Source organism: Muntiacus reevesi, chromosome X (assembly GCF_963930625.1).
Source record: "Muntiacus reevesi chromosome X, mMunRee1.1, whole genome shotgun sequence".
NCBI lineage: Eukaryota > Metazoa > Chordata > Mammalia > Artiodactyla > Cervidae > Muntiacus > Muntiacus reevesi.
In genome coordinates this window covers 39635395-39658411 of record NC_089271.1, presented here as the reverse complement: position 1 = coordinate 39658411, position 23017 = coordinate 39635395, and the positions used below count along the sequence as shown (strand labels likewise).

Here is a 23017-nt window from a genome sequence, read left to right as displayed (position 1 = left end):
CAATAAAAACAAAAGGATATACAGTGGGAGAAAAAAAAAGATTTGTTCCCTGATTTGATCTCTGAAACCTGCCAACTTTCTAAGTATGTTTAACAGGTTATCTGAGTTTTAGCATTCTGCTTATATGGTATCACTGGAGAAAGAGGTATTCTATTATGTGACTTTCACAGATAAATCATAACACTGAAGAGTTAAAATTCCTTAAATTTTAACATCTGCTGATGATCTAACAGTCATCACTCAGCACTTGGCCACATTGAACTGAGTAACCTACATATGTCTTAAACTTTTTAATGTAAAAATTCAACAGGATGCTTATCAATTATTCGACGGCATTCTCAGGGGTCTTTCTAGTTTGAGGGCTATACGTTTAGTTAAAGACAATAAAGGTGAACTCTGTTTAACCTAGTTTCTTCAGTTAGCTTTCTTTTTCTTTTAGCATTCATCCACCCACCCTGTCTGCCGTATCTCTGAATGACAGAATGAACATCTCATTTTATTCTGAAAAACTTAACACAATTTTTAGCTAATCTAATAGTGCCTCTTTACCCAATTACAGAGTAAGGTGAATGTATTTAAGGTTCCCTTTTCATTTCAAAGCATTCTGAGTTATTAATTCTAGTGTCTTTGGTATTTTCATAAGATTGTTGACCTTAAAGAGGGCTTTCTAGCACCTGTCCTACTTAATAACCCTGTCACCCTGTCTAATTTATAGATAGGAAACTGAGGTTCAATGTGATAAAATACAACTGTTTTCATTTTTGGGTTGTGTGTGGGTGTGTGTCTTTTTTTTTTTTTTTTTTTTGCTTTCTTTAAGCAAAAATTCCATTTGGAAGGGCACTGTATAAAAAATAAAAACAGAGTTGCTCCAACTGTTGGGAAGAGGAGGAAAGAAGTGAGAAAGGGAGATAAAACTTCTACTGCTTGTCCAGAAATCTTGGAGGAAGCTCCTCAGAAGCCCTAAAGCTCCAAAGTAGGTTTGAAAAATCACTTGTCTAATAGAAAGAGCAAAGACTGAAGTCGGATACACCTAGTTGAATAGTGCAACTAACTATATACCGGGGCTGTGTGATTCCAAACATAGCTTTAAGCCATGTGAATCTCAGTTTCCATATTAATCAAATGGGGATAATACCTGTCTCCCTGTGCTGCTATGAGGTTTAAATGTTAAGTGAGTAAAGTTCAGTTCCTGCGCCTTCAGAGAACTGATGTAGGTCATACAGATAAGTATTATAGAGCAGGGACTTTAACCGGTTCTCTGATCCCAAACTTTAATTTAGCAAAAGAGCTTATAATCACTCTTCTGTTCTAGGCAATCTAAAGGATACAACACATACCAATCTATAACAATGACTTAACTATGCAATGATTCTCAATCTGGGGAGGAAGGTCCTTTCATTCAGATGGTTGAAAAACCACACCCCCACCCACACCCCCACCCCCACCCCACTACAACTCACAGAACCATTTTGCTTTAAACAAAGGCCAAATTTCTTAAACTCTGGTGTCTAGACTTTACCCTCAAGTTAAAATCTTAATGTAACTACTTATCCAAATATTTCCAAGTAAGCACATAATAAGCAATAAACATAAGCCTATAATTAATGCAGTCCAGGAGAAAATTCCCCAGTGTATCAAAATAATACATGCAATAGATTTTCTGAAGCACTGATCATTTGGGCATCTCCCTTAGCGTGCTTATGATCTGAAAATATATGGTGGGGTTTCTGAATTCCAAGAAACCTCTCATCATCAAAATTTTTTAACAATTTTAAATATATAAGTGTATAATCATTAAAAGCTAATCACTGAGTATATCAAGCCCTGGACTACATTTAGCTTTGGCTTACAGGAATAAGGGGTTTCCCTGGTGGCTCAGCTGGTAAAGCATCTGCCTGCAATGTGGAAGACCTGGATTCAATCCCTGGGTTGGGAAGATCCCCTGGAGAAGGAAGCGGCACTCCAGCATTATGGCCTGGAGAATTCCATGGACTATTCCCATGGAGTCGCAGAGTCGGACTCAACTGAGCGACTTTTCACGCCCTCACTCACTCACTATGGGAATAAATCTCTTTTCTCCATCCCCAACAGAATGTTATTAACAAATGATTTCAGACTGCCTTTGTCAGCCACTGTTAGGATAAACAAAGCACCAGAGAACTCAAACCACTCTTTTAGGGTACTGGTCAAAAAGACTTTTGTCCCCATTTCCTTAATATGGTTCTCCAGCTGGCTGTGTCAAATATAGAAATTTGTTCTTTAAAAACTAAATATATTCTCAATATAAACACATATGAAGACCAGAAGTCTATACAAAAGGTTTAAATATGTTCTTCTCCAATACTGCAAAGAAGAAAAGTTAAAACCCAGTCAATAATTTAAAAATATTTAATCATGAACACTCAGGGAAATGTCCTGTGACTTTCACGTAAGGATTTCCAGATTGGAAAAATCAAAGGTGACAAGAGTCACCTGACAAAGACCTAGCCATACAGCGTATCAACTTGACATTCTTTATCTGTGTCTTAGAAAGAGCAACACTAATTGTTTAAAACAAACCTAAGGAAGTTAAGCCGTTCTTGGACTTCTTGAACATGACTGTATCTACTTCCCAGCCTCACAGTTTGTGGGTCATAGTCTTCATGGTCTGCAAATTAAGAAAAATTGTGCATTACACACATGGTTACCCATATCATTGCTGACTTAACCGAAGGAAAACAAGTCAGTTAAAAGATCATTAATTCTTTATCACTAAAGGCAACTTGAAATTTACTTATTAGTCATAGTTTCCAACCATCTCCTTTTTCCCCAACCAGAATAATCTTCCCTTTTTTCTCACCAAAAGAAAATGTTCTGTTAAATGTGTCGCCAAAAATAATTCTTCATACAACCCTCTGTCCAATTTTCATACATAATGAAGTAATGTCTGATTACAGCATAAGACTGACCTGAATGGTCTATGAACTGACCACCAAGACAAACTTTTTTCTCTAATTTCCTTTCTGTTATATTGAAATGTCTTCATGTAAAAAAATATATAGTTATAAAAAATTATATTACTAACTTCTATCTGGACATTAGAGTGACACAAGATGCTCCTCTATATAATGAAGTTATCATACCATAATTATCATCAGCATGTTGTTATGAAAGTCTTAGATAAATTTAAGAAAACCTACCCTTCTATCATGAGTATGAGTAGGTACTGGTCACAAGGTCTAGCTTAAATGGGAAATTCTTAAACAAAAAACTTAAAGAAAAAAAGTCAGTAAACCCTTTGATTTTACTTTCATTTGAATATATCATACAATGGGAAAAAAAAAAAAGAGCCTTGGCGTTTGCAATGGAAGATCAGAGCAAAAAAAAAAAAAAATCTTTAAAAGCACCTCCAGTCCTAACACACCGCTGAGAAAAGGATTCCTGGTAATGAAGGCTGTGTTGTTAAGTCCCACATTCTGATTACAGAAAGAATGTCAGTGCTGATGGTGGGGAAATGAATATAGCTTCCAACTCGGCAACCACCTAGATACTTAAAACAGAGGTAGCCTGAAAGCTTGGCTCATTGCATCAACGTAAACATCGGGAACACGCTACAACAGAGCTTCCTAGCCCATAAAAATGGATCCCAGGCTTTGGCCCAGCAGTGTGAAATGAGGATACAGTCAGTCTTCCACAAGGCAGCGCTTCCTCAAGAAAACAAACTTCACTGGGCAAGTTAACCTGATGTTAAATCTTCTGAAAGTGCCTTCTAGTATCTGTTGGCCACTGACATCGGTGTTGCCAGTATAAACATAAACTGCTTCGGGATACCAACTTTTCCTGCAGAACCCTTAAGGCACACCATAACATTCTTTCCCTTCCTCCGCCAGCATTGCAGTATGGATGAAAAACGCAATCACTGTTTGATTTTTCCCAGTTTTGCTAGATGACACAGACTTTTTCTCTGTAGCAGCACTCGGACTCCCCAAAGGACAGTAAGTAAACACACATATAAAGTTCCACATGCAATTAGCCCAGGGAAGAATAATGAATTAAAAAACCTGAATTCTGGAGAGAATACATATACACTGCTATTGAGGATGCTATCGTATTAATGATCAATTTTCAACCTCAACTCGCACAAGCACCAACCCCTTTCGGTGGCCGCCATCTTGCACTGACCCTTGAACTCAGAAAGCTCTTAGTTGTTCCTCTTCTCTACTGGCTCCTGATGGATTATGTCTTAATTGCTGAATTGTAAGATACTAGTCCCTTGTGAGATATATGGTTTGCAGATATTTTCTCCCATTCTCAGGTTGTCATTTCACTTTAAACTGTAGCAGTTAAATGTATGATATATTCCAATCACTGTTTTTTATCCTTACAATTTTCCTTTGCCTAACTCAAGACCACAAAGATTTATTTGTATGTTGTTTTGTTTCAGCTGAGCCTTGACCACCACAGGGGTAAAGCCAAGTATAACAAATTCAGCAAACTGCAATCGCAGTTTCTCTGCACACACAGATGAAACCAACCATGGACCATTCAGTACTGTAGTGTTTACTACTGAAAAATATTCATGTATAAGAGGACTGTCACAGTTCAAATGAGATTTTCAAAAGCCAACTGTACTTTATCTATTGTAAATGGAATTATTTTGATTTCATTTTCAGAATGTTCATTGCCAGTGTATAGAAATACAACTTGTGTATACTGATCTTAATCCCTGCAATCTATGGGAACTCATTTATTATTAATTTTAATAGATTTTAGCAGATTCTTTAGGATTTTTTGCATATGAGATGTGTTATCTAAGATTAGAGACACTGTTTCTTTTCCAATATGGATGCTTTTTCTTTTTCATGTCTAGTTAATTTCACTAGCATCTCAAGGAGAATGTTAAACAGAAAGGACTAGAGTGGAAATCCTTGTCTCAATCCTGTCCCTGAGAGGGAAGTAGTCAGCCTTTCACTGTTAAGTATGATGCTAACTGTAGCTTTTTTGAGATGTGCTTTAGCAGGTTGAGGAAATTTCCTTCTAGTCCAGGTCTGCTGAATGTTTTTATAATGAAAGGTGCTGGACTTTGTCAAATGCTTTTTCTGCCTCTACTGAGATAACCTCATAGTTTTGGCCCTTTATTCTATTAACAAATGACTTTGGAGTGTCAAATCAACATTGTATTCCAGGGACACACTGATTATCTTTCTTATACGTTGTTAAGATTCTGTTTGCTTGTTTTTTGAGAACTTTTAACTATATTCACAAGGTCTGTAGTTTTCATGTCTTTGTATTATTTTGGTATCAGCGTAACAATGGCTTCATAGAATGAGCCTGGAAGTGCTCCTCTTTGTTTTATTTTTTAGCTGTGTTGAGTCTTACTTGTGGCATACAGGATCTTCGTTGTCATGTTGGATCTTTCATTGCAGAGCATGGACTCTGTAGTCGTGGCGTGGGGGCTTAGTTGCTCTGAGGCATGTGGGATCTAAGTGCACTGCAAGATGGATTCTTAACCACTGGACCACCAGGGAAGCCCCAGTTCCTCTATCTTTTTGAAAGAATTGGTTTAATTCTAGTGTTAATTCTTCTTTATATACCCAGTAAATTCACTAATGAAGCCACCTGGTCCTGGGCTTTTCTTTGTGAGAAGTTTTTTGATTACTAATTCAATCTTTTTACATGTTATACACCTATTCAGATTTTCAATTGCTTCTTGAGTCAATCTCAGTAATTTGGCATTCTCTTATTTTTCTTATTTTCGTAAGGTTAGCAGTGCTATCTTCTTTTTGACTTTCCCAACTGAGCCTAACTAGAGGTTTGTGAATTTTGCTGATCTTTTTGAAGAACGCTAATTGATTTTTCTCTTCTCTATTTCACTTATCTCCACTGTAATCTTTATTAATTTCTTTCTGTTTTCAGGTTAGTTTTCTCTCCCCCACTTTTTGAAGGTGAAATGTTACTGATTTGCTATCTTTCTTCTTTAATGTAAGAACTCAGCAGTATAAATTTCCTCTAAGCACTCATTTAGGAACACTCCATTAGTTTTTGTATTTCACGTGATTTTTCATTCATTTCAGCATATTCTCATTTCACTTGTCATTTCATCTTTGACCCACTAGGTTAGTAATGAATGTATTCTTTTGACACACTTGTGAAATTCCCAGATTTACTTTTTAATTCATAATTTAATTTCACTGTGGACCAAAAAAGACCCTACTTTGTATAATTTCAACACTTTTAAGGTTAGTAAGGCTTGCTTATGGCCTAGAGTATGATCTGTCCTGCAGAATCCTGTGTATATATGAGAATATACATTCTGCTGTTTTTGGGTGGCTCTGAATTACTGTCTGCTGTCACTTGCTTTCAGTCTAATTACTTCCTTTAGTATTTCTTCTCAGGCAAGTTGGCTAACAACAAATTATCCCACTGTTTGAGAATGTCTTTACTTTTCATTTTTGAACGACAGTTTTGCTGAATTAAGGTTCTTAGTTGTCAGGTCCCTCCCTCTGCCCCTGGCACTTTGAATAGGTGGTCCTATTGCCTTCAATGTTCTGATAACTTAGTTGTTAATTTTAGAGGGGCTTCCTCGTCTATGAGGATGTAACTGAAAGTGGCAGCCCTGAGAAGACAGAATGCAAAAATGTGATCTACAGTAAAGACAAGTCCTCCAACTCTATCCAGAAACCAAGGAAAAAAGGTAAATAAAACCTTTACAAGTGTTGAAGTCAGTACAGTCTATCCTACCAATAAGGTAAAACTTAAGTAAAAACTGAAAGATGGTTTTACATTGTGTTGTATATGCACATGAAAAACTTTTAAAGAATAACTTGGTAAGCACCAAGACAATAAGAATAAGAACATGAGTAAATACTGAAGATAATTTTTTTTTCCTGAAGATAATTTTAGTTATAAATAATGCTAAAACAAGAGGTAGAATCAGTTAACTGTACTATGGAGGAAGTGGGGTTTTTTTCCTCCCCATAGCTTAAGATACTAGTAGAGATGAAACATGGGCAGGACAAATACTTAATATTGGTGAAATACTTATCAGAAACTAAGAATATCAGTAAACTAGAAACCTGATATTATCCTACTGAATAATGTCTCATACCTAATGGGATCCATGCAACACTTTTATTATATAGAGGCTAAAAGAAATTTATTTTAGAATTACAGACTTGGAAATTAGTGACTGATGGTATCATCAACCACCAATTTCTAGATGCTGTGAAAAGCCTGTTTTAATAGGAGAATTTTACTAGCTGGAGACTGATCAGTTATTAATCAGAAGAGTACTATAATATAGGAAGAAAAGGTATATCAAAGGTTAGGACAAACAGAAAGTATGGTTCCAATAAACTCAGGGGAACATAGCAACAAAAATTCAAGGGCTTACTATATGCCAGGCATTATTCTAGCATAAATAACTTGTTCAAGGTCATACACCTAATACGTTAGGTCATGTTTCAAATCCAGGCAATCTGTGCAGATTCACAGCTCTTACTTTATGAAGATACAGATAATATAAGAAGGGGAAACTGAAGCCTGAAGATGTTAAGTCCATGCAACTGAGATGAAACAAAGACTCATGGAGAGTTTGACTACAAAGGAGCAGAAAATTCGAGTGAGGCTGAATTGCATGTGCATCATCTTCTGATAGCCTCTACAGCAGGGGTCTCAACCTGTGCCAATGAAACTAAATGAAATACCATATGCAAATAAAGGATGTAAAAATTAGTAATGGAGTCATGTGATTTATATTAAGGCTTCATTGGGGGAAGGCCTGTATTAGCCTCTGTTGAGGGCATTATACCAAAAAGAGGAGGTGACATCATACTGAAGAATCAATTACATTAAACTAAGCTTATACCTCTCTCAGATTTCATTTGACATATGCAAACATGTCCCAAATGTTGGCTGCATTCATATACTGCAATGATTATTCTAGCATGCTACTTAGAAGGAACTAAGGAATGAAATTATAAAAGATCACTGCCTGATGCCTATCAGTTGCCTGATGCTTAGATTGTTTATGCTCAGAGTGGTAAATGGAAGACAGTCAACAAAATCAGCTCAGGTATCTGAGAGCTGCTTCATTTTTCAATTATGTTTATCTGACTTTTATATGGGAATGTATGTATGTACCTGAAGTGTTAAGGAAAAATATCCCTGCAATGTGTAAGAGCCTTCGTTGGAATTTTATTCAACAATGCCAACAGTCTAAATCTTCAAATAATGAGGTATGAGAAATATCCTCATTTTTAGTACATATATTGGCTTCTGCAGACTCTAACCTGTTAAAAGGAGTGGTATGTTCAATATCCATTATGTTAATTCTATCTCTCTGGTAATATAAAGTTTTCTTTCTGTGCCTATGGGGACCAACTTCAACCTACAAGAAAGTTTGGGGGTTTATTTTGGAGCCTATGAATTTGGTGTAAGACAGAGGAATATGTACCAACAACCCATCTGCACTCTGGCACACACACTCAGACACAACTGTCAGAGGGCAAAAACACGCTGAAACAGAGGTCCATATGTGGCAGGTGCTTAAAAACTTGACTGTTGACGCCACAGAAATCTCTACCAAAACATGTTAAAGCAAATTCACACTTTGAAATCCAATGTAAATATGTGGATTCTAGTAGTCTCGGACCTCATAAACTTTTAATTCATAAAGTCTGAAGAACTTATGAAACACAGACTCAGGATTACAAAAGAACTATGGTATTTGCAAGAACAGACTTTGACAAAAGTTTTCTTAAAAAGATAAAGGTGGTGGCAGGAAGGAAACAAAGGATGGAAGTGAGTCAGGTACATACCTAGAAAGGTAACAACCAATTGTAGTATAGGCAGGCAGAGCTCCCAGGCAGAGAAGAAAAAGAAATCGATTTAAGAAGGAGAGTAAGAAAGGCAAGCACTTAGTAAAGAGCCTTGAACTGCTGGCCTGGAGTTTAGGGTGTGTAAGATAAAAAGTAAAAGATCACAAGCTCATAAAGGAACACAAGTTATAAAACCTTGCATCTTTAAAAATATATCTGTTGTCACTTCTATGGTAACTGATTAAGAAAAGCTGGGAAGGGAAACTGCTGTGATTTCCCATAGCTCATGTTAGATTACAATACATACCTCTGGCATATAGCCTCATGCTTTCCATGTAAGTTGCAAGGTTTTCTGCTACCAAAGTAACTAGGGCATGATTGTGCTGAAGTTGATTGATTAAGTCGTGACGATAGAACACATGGGGACTTCGCTGTGTTTGACTGAAACGAGAAGAACTTAACAATATAATTAGGCAATTAAACTCTGCTGTAATCAAGAGCTTATACAATTCTAAATTCTTAGCTCCTAATTTAAAAACTTAAAATGGTTTCCTTCGTAACAGAATTAACTTGGCCATTTACTTTAATGATAATATTAAGCGATTTAAAAGAAAATAATCAATGCCTCAAAAATAAGACATTAATTCCATTATTCTTACTTTATAGAAAATCTACACATTAATACTTTCCAATTCACACCATGGGAAAAAATCAATGACTGATGTCTTCTTCTATACTATATATAATAGTACCAAGGTGCTTCTAAGTTTACATGATTATTATCAGAGTTATAAAACAAACATTTCTTGTAACATTAGCACCACGAAGATTTACGTTGTAATTGTAGTGGAGGATTTAATCAAAGAAAGGGCTTTCATTAAAATGTTATTAGCCAAAGTATAGAATTAGCTCTTTATTTCTAGCAAATATGCCAATATACTTTCAGTGGCATGTTGTCTATCAATGTCATTCCTCATTTCATTTTATCTCTCCTGCTTTGTTTCCCTTTTCACCAGTATCTACACTAATCCATTAATTTTTCTTACAGATGTTATCTTCCCATGATCGGTTTACTCTGAAATAGTTAATGCTTTATTGACTTTGAAATGTCATACTATGTTAAGTCTTCACAGTAAAATAAACCTACTGGTTTTTTAAATAGTTAATTTTAAAAGTTAATTTCAAATATTAAATTGCACGTATGTTTAAATGATGCAAGATGACAAGGTATAGTTTGAAAATACCTTTTCTGATTTTTTTTTAGCTAAATTTCTGTTAAATAGCCAACTTTAAATATCTTAACATGCCAAACTTTAGTTACTGAAATAATTTGTTCTTGAACTTTCTGGTTATATGAGCTGGAATAGATAACATGAAGGCAGTATTATCACCTCTATTCTGATACTTATCACTAAATTCTGTCTTCTTCATCAATAAAATCAAAGAGGTGGATGTGATAAAGGAATCCTCTTTTTGAATTTAGTGTGTAAGCTTCCTGTCACCCTACTCTAGTTTTCTTTTTAAAACCTGCTTTCACCAAACAATGCTTCTTTTCAACAAAATACGTAATTAAAAATACTGAAATTTTCTGTTAAGTCTTACCTCAAATTCTGAGGTGCTTCACCAAACAAACTACAAATTTCTCTAATTTGTTTCAGTGCAGGAATTACCCATTTGTCATTTGTGCGAAGCTCTTCTATAAAGCGATCTATCCACTGTATCTTCTGTGTGTCACGGTCCTTAAGAAACAATTTCAGTGTTTTATATAGGTCAATACTCAGAAGAATTCTACCTCCAAATTAGTTTGAGAATTACCAAATAGAGCTCTTCTTGTAATACCAGCATCGTTGCAGTAAAGAATTTAATGATAAAAAAAGCTGCTTTAAATATGCTTTTATTCCACATATACTACCAAAACTCCTAAATACTATTATAAAAACTCAACATGACATGGATTCACATATATCTACTGAAAGGTATTAAGCACACTGACAGAAAGTTTGATTTTAAAAGTTGCCAGGAGGTAGGCATTTAAGCTTTACCCAATGCTTTAAGAGATTCTGCCATATAATTAAATTCCAGTAAGAACACGTAACTCCGATTGCTACTCTGTATGGGTTTGTTTTTAGCATAGAAAGAAGAGAAAATTTGTATTATACCAAGGAAACAATGGTACAGCCACTGAGTGAAAAAAATTCACCAAAAATAAAAATAAGGACATCTCCACATACACACAAGGAGAGAAAGAGAAACAATGATAAGCAATTAAAAATTAATGTTATAAAATCAAAACTACTTCAAATATTTTTACTTCTCATACTTTATTTACTTTACTCCTTCCCTGAGTCCATAGTAATCAGAAATGCAGGTTTGTGTACCTAAAAATTTAAGTTCGGATTACTTTTATTTTGTGTTTGTGTGTTTAATGAAATAATTTAAACTTGAGGTTCTTATTATTTGATATACCAAATACGTAATGAACTATCTCAAGTATAGGAAAAAAAACACCTACACCTGCTTGAACTTATCTAAATTTCAGTTCATCAGTATAGCAAAAAGTTTTAACAAGCAGGAAATAAGTTTTTCAGCAATATTCATTTTACCATGAATTAAAAGATACACATGCTACAAGTTAGAATGCAGGGAAGTTGTACAACTTGCCTACAGGGAAGGCACTAAAATGTTTCAGTGTTTAGGAAATTCTATTAATTTTTCTTAACTTCCCTAAGAAGCAAAGAAAACCTAACTTCTCTTACCTCTGAAGTCCATAATTAGCTTTAGTATCGTATGATCTACTTGAAATTGATATTTAGCACCATATATCTGACATTACCACAACTTTGTAACTTGCTTATACTGTCTTTCTACCAAGAAGACTAAAATGTTTTCAGATGATGCAGAAAATTTAAGACATAAGAGACAGAGGAAGGCAGTGAACCAAGTATGTCAATTCTTAAAGATCACTTCAAAAATAATGTCAGAAAAACCTAGAACTATTCTATATCTAAAAGTCATCCTCATCGTGAAAGAGAAAGGTCACAAAAAGTGAGCAAGACAGCACAGCCTTACCTGGGAACAACTGTAATCTAGTATTTTTATGTGGGCGCTGAGAGCCAGGTCCATGATGTCTACAGGCACATCATCACTATGGGCCAGATTCCAGAGGAGGTTCAACACTTTGTGCGCCATCACACCATCTTTGTCATCTTCTGCAAGACGACGTATCAGTTCAAGTAGCTTTTCTCGCTGCTTTTTACTCGCATTTGTCCAACTGGCCTAGATAGAAAATAAATTGTAAACGATATGGCACCACCACCTTTTTATTCATCACTGCTTAAAAGTGTCACCAGATAAACAATATTCATCAGAAAAACAACACTCAAGTGGTATTTGAGCAATAAGATACGATAGATTTAAACTCCAAGAGAAATAAAAAAAATCTCCATTTACAGTTAAATACCATAGATCAGGGTTTCTCAGTCTTTGTATTACCAACATTTTGGACTAGGAAAACTGTTGTGGGGGGCTGTCCTGTGCACTATAGGAAGTTTAACAGTACCCCAGCCTCTACCCCACTAGAAGCCAGCAGCAACTCCTCCTTTTATCTGTGACAACCAAAAATATCTCCAGGTATTGCCAAGTATCTCTGGGAAGCACAAGAGCCTCCTGCTGAGAACTAGTGCCTTAGACTCAATCTGTCATTTGTACCTTTAAAATTATATTAAAAGATGTTAAAGACAACTTGAATTGCAAAAATATTCATAATAAATGAAAAAGCAATGTGCATTGCACACATTAAAAAAAAGTCTATAACAAACTCTGTTATTATCTAAGAAGTTTCTAACTTACAGGCATGATACAATGCTATTTCAATTCAGTAGATGACTGGCCACTCGTTTAAAAATTCTAAAATAGAAAAGAAACAAAACAAAACAACCAAAACACCCTCCCTAAAATACTTCTTTCTAAACACCCAGTTTATATAACGGTGTGTGTGTGCCTGTGTCTGTGTGTATGCACTACTGGCATGTAGTGGGCAGAAGCCAGGGACATTGCTAAACAACATGAGGAAACGTGTATGTATAAAGTTGGTAACTGGTTGTTTATTGGAAAATAAACTGAAAGCAACCAAATGGCAAAGAGCAGGATGATTAAGTAATTACAGAGGAGTCTTTCAATGGAATTATTATGCAGACATTAACAATGTGGTAAATACAGGATATCTTGAAGTCAACTGGAATGCATACTTCCAATTCCTCCAAACCCCTTAAAATTATGAAAGGAATATCAGAAAGCTGCTAAGAATATGACTGAAATATTAGATTATATTACAAATAAGAATATTTTAAAGAGACCGGCAAGCATAATGTGCCTCCTAAAGGAAAAGCACATCACCAACTACGATATATATTAGCAAAAGAACAATGAAAAAGCCCGTTTCATATTTTTCACAATCAATAATCAATCCAGTTTCAACAAATAATTTACAAGGAAAAACAAAAGACAATGGGGAAAACTATAGCTTCAAAGAGCCTTAAAAAACATTTACAACTGATGACAAACTATGGAGCCTAATTCAAACAAACTTCAAACAAAGTATAATCTGAGACAACTGGAAGTTTTATCACTACGTGACAATTAAGGAAGCATTAGTTTTTAGGTATGATAATGATATTGCAAAGTTTTTCTTCATGTACTCATCTCAAACACATATATGCTAAAATCATTAAATATGAAAAGGAGAAATTGATTAAGAACATTTGTTCATCCAAAGCCACCATAAAGTTAAAAAAAAAAAAAACCAACCACAATTTACAACACTTGAACTGATAAAAGACTAGCATTCAAAATGTGTCAAGAATTTCTATGAATCAATAAGGAAGGTATAAATAACTCAAAAGGGAAAAATTAGGCAAAAGACTTGAATAGGCTTCTCTCTCTCTCTCTCTCACACACACACACACACGAAGAATAGAAACATATGAAAAGAAGTTTAACTTCATTAGTGATCAAGGATATAAAAACCAATACCACAATGAGGTAACACTTCATACCAAGCGGACTGTCAAAAATCCCTAATTCTGACAAAAACAAGCGCTGGCAAGGATGTGAAAATCTTGATGGGACTGTAAACTGGTATGAGCAGTTTAAAGAACATAGACTTAATTAGAACTCAAACAATGAAAAAGTAGACCAGCTAAGTACATAAGTCTAAGTCACTAAGCTTTGAAATCATTTGGTTAGCCTCTATAAAGAACTACAAAGTGACCTGGACTTCATGTTCCCTTTCAATCCTCATTAGCAGGAAGTTTCGACACACTATAAAAATTCTAGTTTTACCCAACATCTCCAAAAACAGTTTGTTACCAAATAATAAATGCTCAATAAAAATCTATTGAGCCAAAGTAGGTGGAACATAGATAATGGAATTCTTTTTATATTTAGACTATTATTATATTTAGACCACTCTGAGAAGAGGGGGTAGAGGGTCTAGAGAACATCATAATATTCAACCTTTCTTCTTTCCTTTTCCCAGCATGGTCATCACTGGTCACAAACCATCATTTCATAAGTCATCTCAAAATTAGAAATGAATGGCAATTAGAGTACCCACCTAACTGATTCTATTATTTCCTTAGCTGCCTTTGATGACTTCAAACTTAATTCTTCCATAAGGCAGTGATTTACAACTCTACTGTAATTATCTGAGAATCCTGCTTAAAATACAGACTCCGAGGTCCTAGCAACTCAGAATTAATTGGTCTTGGATGGAAGCTAGTAATTGGTATTATTTTTTCTTCAACTGTGAAATACACATCAAGAAGGGTACAAACATACACATTATAGTACATAATATGTATATATATGTACCTATGTAACTATTACCCAGGATGAAAACATCAAACGGTAAACGGCACTCCAGAAGCTAGCTGGGTCTATTTCTGAAGTTTATGTTCTATCAAGGTTTATGAATTCTTGTGTGCCTCATTCCTTTCTTCAACCTTCTGTTTATCAGACTCATCCTTGTGGTTGAGTTGGTCATTCTCATTGTCATGTTTCATTATATGAACATTCCACCATTTATCCAACTTACATAGCAATTGTTTACTATTACAAATAACTGTGCTGCAAATGTTGAATGTGTATACTGGTGCACATATGCATCAGTTCCTCTAGAGTATATATTCAGAACTCAAACTGACTGTCATGAAAATCCTAACACTTTGCCAGAAACACCGAACTATTTTCCTAAGGGGTTGCAGGAACTTATGTTCCCATCGGCAGTCAGTATAACTTATTTTTAACAAGATACCTTCATGATCTTACACCAGTTATTAACAGAATACCCCTTGGTGAATACTGCCATGGCGTCTTGTCTTCTTAATCCACAAATTCACTCATCACTTGGCTTTTACAAACCCAATACTAGTAACTGGAGAGACCACTATACAATATGGCCTTAAAAAGTGCAGGACGGCACTAATGCAGATATGCCCATAGGAGCTCTTGGGCTACACCTTATGAACTACAATTCCACCAGGTCCATGAACTACATTTCCAGCTTGCCTGTGCATATCACCCTAGACTACCAGGACTACCCACAGCAGGTAGTCCTTACTGCTGACGATGTTTCATTGTGATCACTTATCTTTCCCTTCAGTCCTACAGAACCTGTAATAAAAACACAGACTGCTAGGGGGAAGGAATCCAAATTGACTGTCAACCTGAGTTTAAAAAACAAGAAGAAAAAAAAAAAAAAAAGGTTCTTTATTTGTAAGGGCTATTATTATAAAAAGTGTTCATTGAAAAAGAAAACAATGGTCAATTCTGTTACACCAGAAATCATTTAATGATTTCTATTTAAGTATTTACTGGGGAAGAATCATTCATAGATCTAATGAACTAATTCTATTAAAAATGAAACTGTACTACTAAACTACGTTAACTATTACCTTAAAGCAATCAAAAAGATGATCAAGTTGCTCAGGAGAAAAATCCCATGCCAACTTTGCCAGTAGATCGTGTACATTCTTCACAATGGCTTCATGCTTCCCTGCCTGTGGAAAAAACAAACAAAATCAGAGCACACTAAAATCTCAACAGCAATAAGTAGCATATACTGTCTACGAACACTGTTAATTAATCAAGTGTTCCCATCTCCATCTAACTGTGTAACCTAAGAAAATTCCTAACATTTTAAATGTTTTATAACAGCCATCTAAAACCTGACAGCTTGATTTCTTAATGGTTAAATGTAGATGGTTAATGTAGACTTTGGGAACTCATGTTAACTTTTAGTACAGTTTATTGAATTTAACATGCCAATTTTAACAATACAAATAGGAAAATAATAAGGCACACCAGTGGTATTGTTTCAAAACTGGAACCAAAGACAAAACTGAATGTTTTCTCAGTTTCTGAAGACTAAATAAGGACTTCCCTGGTAGGCTCAGTGGTAAAGAATCAGCCTGTAATGCAGTAGACGTGAGTTCAATCCCTGTGTTGGGAAGATGCCCTGGAGAAGGAAATGGCAACCCACTGTAGTATTCTTGCCTGGGAAATCCCATGCAAAGAGGAGCCTGGTGGGCTACAAGTCCATGGGGTTACAAAAGAGTTGGACACAAGTGAGCAACTAAACAACAACAACAAACTCAATAAACAAAGCTTTATAGTACAGAACTCATGAATAATTCTCAAGTGCTCCAATGAACAGAAAACTTGTCATTAAGATAATCATAGGAATCATACAGTTTCTATCTCTGAAACCAAAGACTACTTACCGTTCTAAAAACTATTCTTTGGATTATTACAGGTTTTTATAAATAATTTAGTGATTTAACTCTCCTGACACTAGAGTTCTTTAAGTATATGAAGAAATCAATTATAGAAGTCTTATACTCTTTCAATAGACATTTCTCATTATTTTACTGTTTGTTTCTTATTTAAAACCTACAAATTGCTGACTTTTACCAAACATATACAGTAGATGATGGACTATTTTTATTTTAAAAATATGACTGGCTACTTCAAAAAGATTCTTGACAGGACTTTCAAACAATGTAAGCCTTCATTCCATTTCACTACAACTACTTCATTTCTTTAGTTTTTAGTACGTTTCTTTTTACAAATCAAATAACCACCATCTTAAAGTCCTTACCTGTGCTGCCCAGATATTATCAAGATCTTGTAAGGTCAGGGCTTTTTCTTTGATGACAAAACGAAGAATCTTCTCTAGCTTTTCCACATACTGTGGTTGATGAAGACTATCTCGCAAGACTATCGACAAAATATTGTTCTGCTGTATCCATTCCTAAAAAGAATTAAAAAACTTGCCTCAAAGCTTTCAAAAATATATACATAAAGTATTGCTCACACTTCTAAGCATTAGTAGGAATTTAAAAACTCACAAAATATAATGTACTAATGTAACACATTTATGTGTTTTGATACAAAATTATGAAAAATCACAATTTCATGGAACTTAATTTTGCACAAACAGAAATACTTCCATGAATTAAAAATAGTGAAATCATTAAAAAATACTTTACTCTAGCATTTACTCAGAAAATTATTACTTAAATGTAGCAATCACCATGGTTTAACTATGGTAGGTACAGAACCCATTTTAGGATTTAGATTTTTTATACCAATTTTGATTTGGATAAAAGGTACTTTTAAATTTTTTGCTTTTATTTATTACCCAATTACACTATTATTGTTTATCCATTAGCTTGTTTAATCTTAACAATCCTAATGAGGGCTATACTGCCCTATTAACCGAAAAGTACACAGGCTCAGTAGTATTGGAACCAGAAACTGAATCAAGGCTGTAAGCTTCCTAAGTCTGAACACTATGCTATATTGCTTGACAGGCATTTATTTAATATTTAAGCCAATAAAAGAAAACGAACTCATGATATTATACAAAGTAACAGCCCACACTGTATGATTTCAGTGTTCAACTTATTAAAACTATATAGTCCCAAAACATGTTAGAGAAGGAGGTACACTTCTCAGCTAGTAAAGGTCCATTTTTACTTCTAATCTGTTACAGGCATATATTTTTGAAGAACACAATTAAAATGTGGCAGTATCAATTTGCTACAGAAGTTCCTAAACACTTACTGCCATTTTCTGTATTCATCTAGGCTTTGTAGCAGCTCAAGGACCAGAATGAGACCTCAGACCACACTGAGTAACTCTGTGCTAGACCTCCCATAAGGTGAACAGACAAATAACACACCCCAAACCAGAAGGCTACCACTTGACCCCTAACACACAGTCAAAATCAAGGCATCCTCCACATACCATACCTTTTATCACATCCTAATCACTGTTTTCCCTATTAAACTGAGGCCTCCTTGAGGTCAAGGACACTTCTTTTACAGATGTCTCCTCAGTACTGTTAGACAGTATGCACTGAGGTTATGCAACCAATATTTAAGTGGCATTCTTACTCATTTTTAAATTACAAGGATGCAATAATCTCTGGTAAGTAAAATTTCCTAAACTTTCAACATCAAAATAATATAAACGCAAGTGCTTAAGTGAAGTCCTTACAATTATGATAAAACATTAACTTAAGTGTTCCTTATTCCATTAATTTTATTTCCTATTTTAAAATCTTTAAGTGGAATTCATCAAATGAATAGGTGACTTCATTCAATAGGTACCAGATACTACCCAATCACCTTTCTTTACTCAACTTCAACTCCCACCCAGCTAATAATTACTTCAGAACACCTACATTCAGCAGTAAGTGTATCAAAGATGTGCTAAGCTACCCATTATCATCAAATAATTATATATCACCAAAAAAAACACAAATAATAAATCATGTTAGTTACAAAAAGTTCTCAGGATTAACAGTCACAAACTGATCCAACCATCTCCCAATTACAAAATTTTCTTTAAAATGCTAATATCACTAACTTTAAGTAGAGCTACGGTTTTTGCCTTAGACAGATTCTTATTCATGAAATTAGAATCAAAGGACTTACCGCCATTCGTTCAGCTGTGAGCCATTCTTCCTCCTCAGGGTTACCGTGCCGATGGGTGTAGTATGATACACTCGATATCACCTTATTCACCTCATTAAGTGCATTCATCTTTCCATTGAAAGAAGAAATTTGCAATAATCTATAAGAGAAATGAAGTGTTAAATATGATTCTAAAATTCACATAAATTATTTCAAGAGGTAAATATCTTACCTAAGTATCATTTTTAACCTAAATATTTCTAAATTTTTTACAGTTTCTTCTTGTCCTGGAACTCTTGAAGCTAAATTTTTCAAAGATTTAATAATCATTGAAAGAGCATCATTTTTGGCTTCATTCTTTGCTTCTTTTTTCAGTTCTTCATCAGTTAAGTTTTCTAAAAACTGTGGAACCATTTCTATTACTGGAAGAAAGTACTTTTTCACCGTATGAAGAGTGAGAAACTCATAGCATTGTCCAAATGGTCTGAAACAAGAAAGACAGAAGTTTCTTTCAATATACAATTTCTTACAATCAACTAGGACTGAACTCAGACTTTTTTTTTTTTAATCCAAGTTACCAGCTAAAGAAACCATATTTGAGAAAGGAAACTCAATTTTTATTAAGCAATTAAGTAGCAATTTCTAGAATGCACTGAAGATTCATTTTAAAACATAACTTACTTAATAAGGGCTGCAATTATTTGAACATTTAATGCTGATCCATTAATAAAACGATCATGCAAAATCTGGAATCCATTTAAAGTGCCGAATTTGTTGAGAAGATCCACGAGCCAACCCTGTAATACAGTTAGTAAAAAAGTTAACTTCCGACTTTGGGATGGAAAATGCTATCTGAAGTAATTTCTTAAACACATTAGAAACAGGAAATGCAATAAAGGAAAATAATTATGTAAAACCATCTTTGAAAAAAAGACACAAAATATTGCATGTTGTTCACAGTAATCCTGTCTGTGAGAGAAAAGCATAATTGGTAGTACCGATTAGATCATTAGGGCACAGCTGTTTGTTTGTATCAATGTAACTGGTGAACTGGAATTAGAAGCCATGCTTCTATCTCAAATATCCCATCATGAGACTACCTTATTATCTGAGGTCTATTTTTAAAAATTTAAGAGGGTAAAAAGACTTTAAGAAAAGAAAGATTATTTGGTAACCTAAGATACTGTTTGAAATTTATTTTTTGTTGTAGCTTTGAATAACCACAAATACTCTTGAAACACAATAATCTTAAAGCTCAAGAGTGACCTATCCATTAAAAATGAATTCCTGGTATCCTGTTTGTTGCTCCTAATTAGAACATGCTGGTTGATGCTTTGTGCTGACTTCTGAATACCCCCCAGTTCTCATGTTAGAGGTACCACAATGCTGTATACTATGAATTACCTTTCAACCTCCTCCCTAAGAGACAAGTACAATGTAGCTGGGATAGGCAACAGTATGTGTAGTTAAAAGCATGCCTATAGGTAAAATTAAAAACAAATCAATAGCTTACATAGATAAAAGAATCAAATATATATAAAAACTCATCTACCTAAAACAGCTTTCTATTCCTTGCCTTCTAAAAGGATGCATTTTGGAAGTCCCTAAAGGAAGAAAAACAAAGGGAGCTGGGGGTGAGGGAGGGGAGGGGCACTTTCTATATTAGGTCTTAAGCGAAAGTCATTTCTACAACTATTTAAAAACAAACAAAAAAAAAAACAATGTTCAGGACATGGGGAAAATGCCAAGTATTAGATAATGCTTTAAAGAAACACTATCGCAGTTTTGATATGATTTTTATAAGTTCATTATAATATTTTCCTTTTAATTTGGCCTTAAAAGGCTAAATCAAAACAATGAAAAATCTGAGCATTTAATTCACCAGGTCCCTTCTGACATTCAGCAATTCAAAGAAAGTACATTTTTATTATGTAATATATTTTTATTTCTCCAGTAACTGCAATGGGACTATTAGGCTGATACACTCAACAGTTATTATAATATATATAGCATATTATATATATGTGCACAAAGTAAAAATCAGTCTAAAGTTAATCTCATATGTTTTTAGTTGAAATGTACATTTAAGCAATTGGAAATACTCAAAAACTAGTAATATTCAAGAAAAGCTAGGCTTCAAAGATACATAAAAAAATCTTCAACTCAAAGCCATCCTAAATCAAGTTGTCCCCTCTGAGACTTGCAGATTATTGACTATAGAGCAAAAAATTTAAAAAAAAAGAAGGAAAAAAAAAAAAAAAAAAAAAAAACAGGTATATTTTGGAGATTATCATTATTTAAATACTGATTTACTCAAACAAAAACAAGCCTGAAGCAGCAACAATATCAATCTTAGGAAAAATCAGAAAATCTTAGCTCAATGTAATCAATATACTTTGATGACTTCCACTTTTAACAGGATAAACCAAACATTTTTAAGTTCAAATTTTCCTGTTTTTAAAAAAAAGAATAATAAGGTCATCAAATTTAAAAATGTCTTCCTAAATTCTAAAATTTAAAAACTATATATGGTTAATTATTTAATATTTATTAGAATAAGTATAGTTAGGCATTCTTTTTTTTTTTTAGGCATTCATTTTTTAATGTACATTCTATTTATGCTGGTATAGAAAATTTACACTGGGGGACTTTTGCATTTTGTATACTAAATATATTTAATTGATATTTGTCAGCCTTGCTATTTTGCTTTCATTTGTATTTTCTATTGTTTTATGACACATTAGACAGGCCTCAGTCAAAGAAATAATCTACTCCACCCTTATTGAAAAGGAAAAACAAGTTCTGTTTCATACTAACTCAAATTATGACTATTTCCCAAGAGAATGGGCAAAAGACAATGGGACTAACTATACTGAGAAAGCCAAAAATATTTTTAAATTAAAAAAATAACAACAACAATGCAAAATCCCTTTAAGAGCTATATGAAATAACTCTACTCCATGCTACCAGGAGGTTAAGGTCATTTAAAGTTCTGTAGCAGAGCAGAACAACTGTTAACATTTAACTTAAAAAAAACAACAAATCAACACACTTTTGGTGATCGAGGGTCTGGAGAACGAGCAAAGAGTTCGTCTTCAGGCAACTGAACATTTGAGGAAACGGATTCACACGGACGTGTACCATTGTAGATATGGAATTTGCAATGAGGATTTAAGGCCATGGAGAGAAGTTCTAGAAGTGGAAACCAATCCTGGGACAACTTGGCCACACATAGCTCCACCAGGCGATGAGTATTATTGATAATACACCTCTGTTATATAAAAGGAGAAGGTAATTAATGAGATAAAGACATTCTGAACAGAAGTATCTTCCAATCTTGATTAATTATATTTTAATAATTATCCTTCAGTTGTTCGATACTGATCATTTGAGTTATGTTTAACTTTACTAATATTGGGATCAAACCGATGTATCAAAAAAGAAATTAGGGAGGTGGCAAAGTGTTTCAAAAGGGAGGGGACATATGTGTACCTATGGCAGAAACCAACACAATATTGTAAAGCAATTATCCTTCAATTAAAAACAAATTTTAAGAAAGAAATTAGCATTTACTTAAATTATATAGTATCTACTTTCAAAAAACATTTGCAATGGCTTACAAAATGAAGTAGGCACTGCTCTGTGTCCCCAGACAAGATGCAAATTACCACTGCTTCCTCTCTGCAATTTTTAAACTAGAGGCAACAACTCTAAAATCTAAGCAATGTACTAAATATCCAAGATGGAGTAGGTTTACTATCTAAGCCTCAATGCAAAAGTCTGATACAACTCCCAAAGCTTCCATTCCATACTCAAAAACTCACAATTTGAGACCATATTTCCCTACAATAAACAAGGAACAGAGACTTGTAGTAATTACAGTACTTCAATCTAAAAATGCATATTTTTTTTTCACTTTTTAAGATCTTTAGAATCTGATTATATCATATAATCATATAATATCATATCATATAAACCTGAGACCACTACTGAATACTGGCTTGTGGTTAAAAATTTCAAGAGATCTTCTCCCCCTCCATCAGGTGTCAAAGTTGAAATATGCAGGTTTCTTTGGTGTCTCTTTTTGTATGTAGAGTTTATTTCTCTGCATTGACCCTTTGTGTGCCAAATAATAGGTTCCCCATCTTGGGCATTTTCCTTCCTTAGTGGTACATAAAATGAGTGACTGGTGCATTTCACAACCGTGTCATATTTTCAGTGAAATATGGTGGCACCTCA

General features: G+C 34.3%; 1 protein-coding gene across 5 annotated transcripts in view; it reads right to left on the bottom strand.

Moving 5' to 3' along the window:
- Window positions 1-23017, bottom strand: part of USP9X (ubiquitin specific peptidase 9 X-linked) — a 115874-nt gene that overhangs the window by 50323 nt on the left and 42534 nt on the right. For 3 of the 5 annotated variants that reach the window (XM_065916535.1, XM_065916534.1, XM_065916538.1), the window contains exons 6-15: window positions 21831-22049; window positions 19460-19575; window positions 19011-19262; window positions 18800-18938; window positions 16957-17109; window positions 15752-15856; window positions 11868-12074; window positions 10401-10537; window positions 9106-9254; window positions 2560-2647 (exon numbers count right to left, since the gene is read on the bottom strand). In XM_065916535.1, coding sequence (XP_065772607.1) covers window positions 2560-2647; window positions 9106-9254; window positions 10401-10537; window positions 11868-12074; window positions 15752-15856; window positions 16957-17109; window positions 18800-18938; window positions 19011-19262; window positions 19460-19575; window positions 21831-22049 — 1565 coding nt within the window. The remainder of the gene's footprint in view (window positions 1-2559; window positions 2648-9105; window positions 9255-10400; window positions 10538-11867; window positions 12075-15751; window positions 15857-16956; window positions 17110-18799; window positions 18939-19010; window positions 19263-19459; window positions 19576-21830; window positions 22050-23017) is intronic. The other 2 variants (XM_065916537.1, XM_065916539.1) reach the window with 1 other exon arrangement.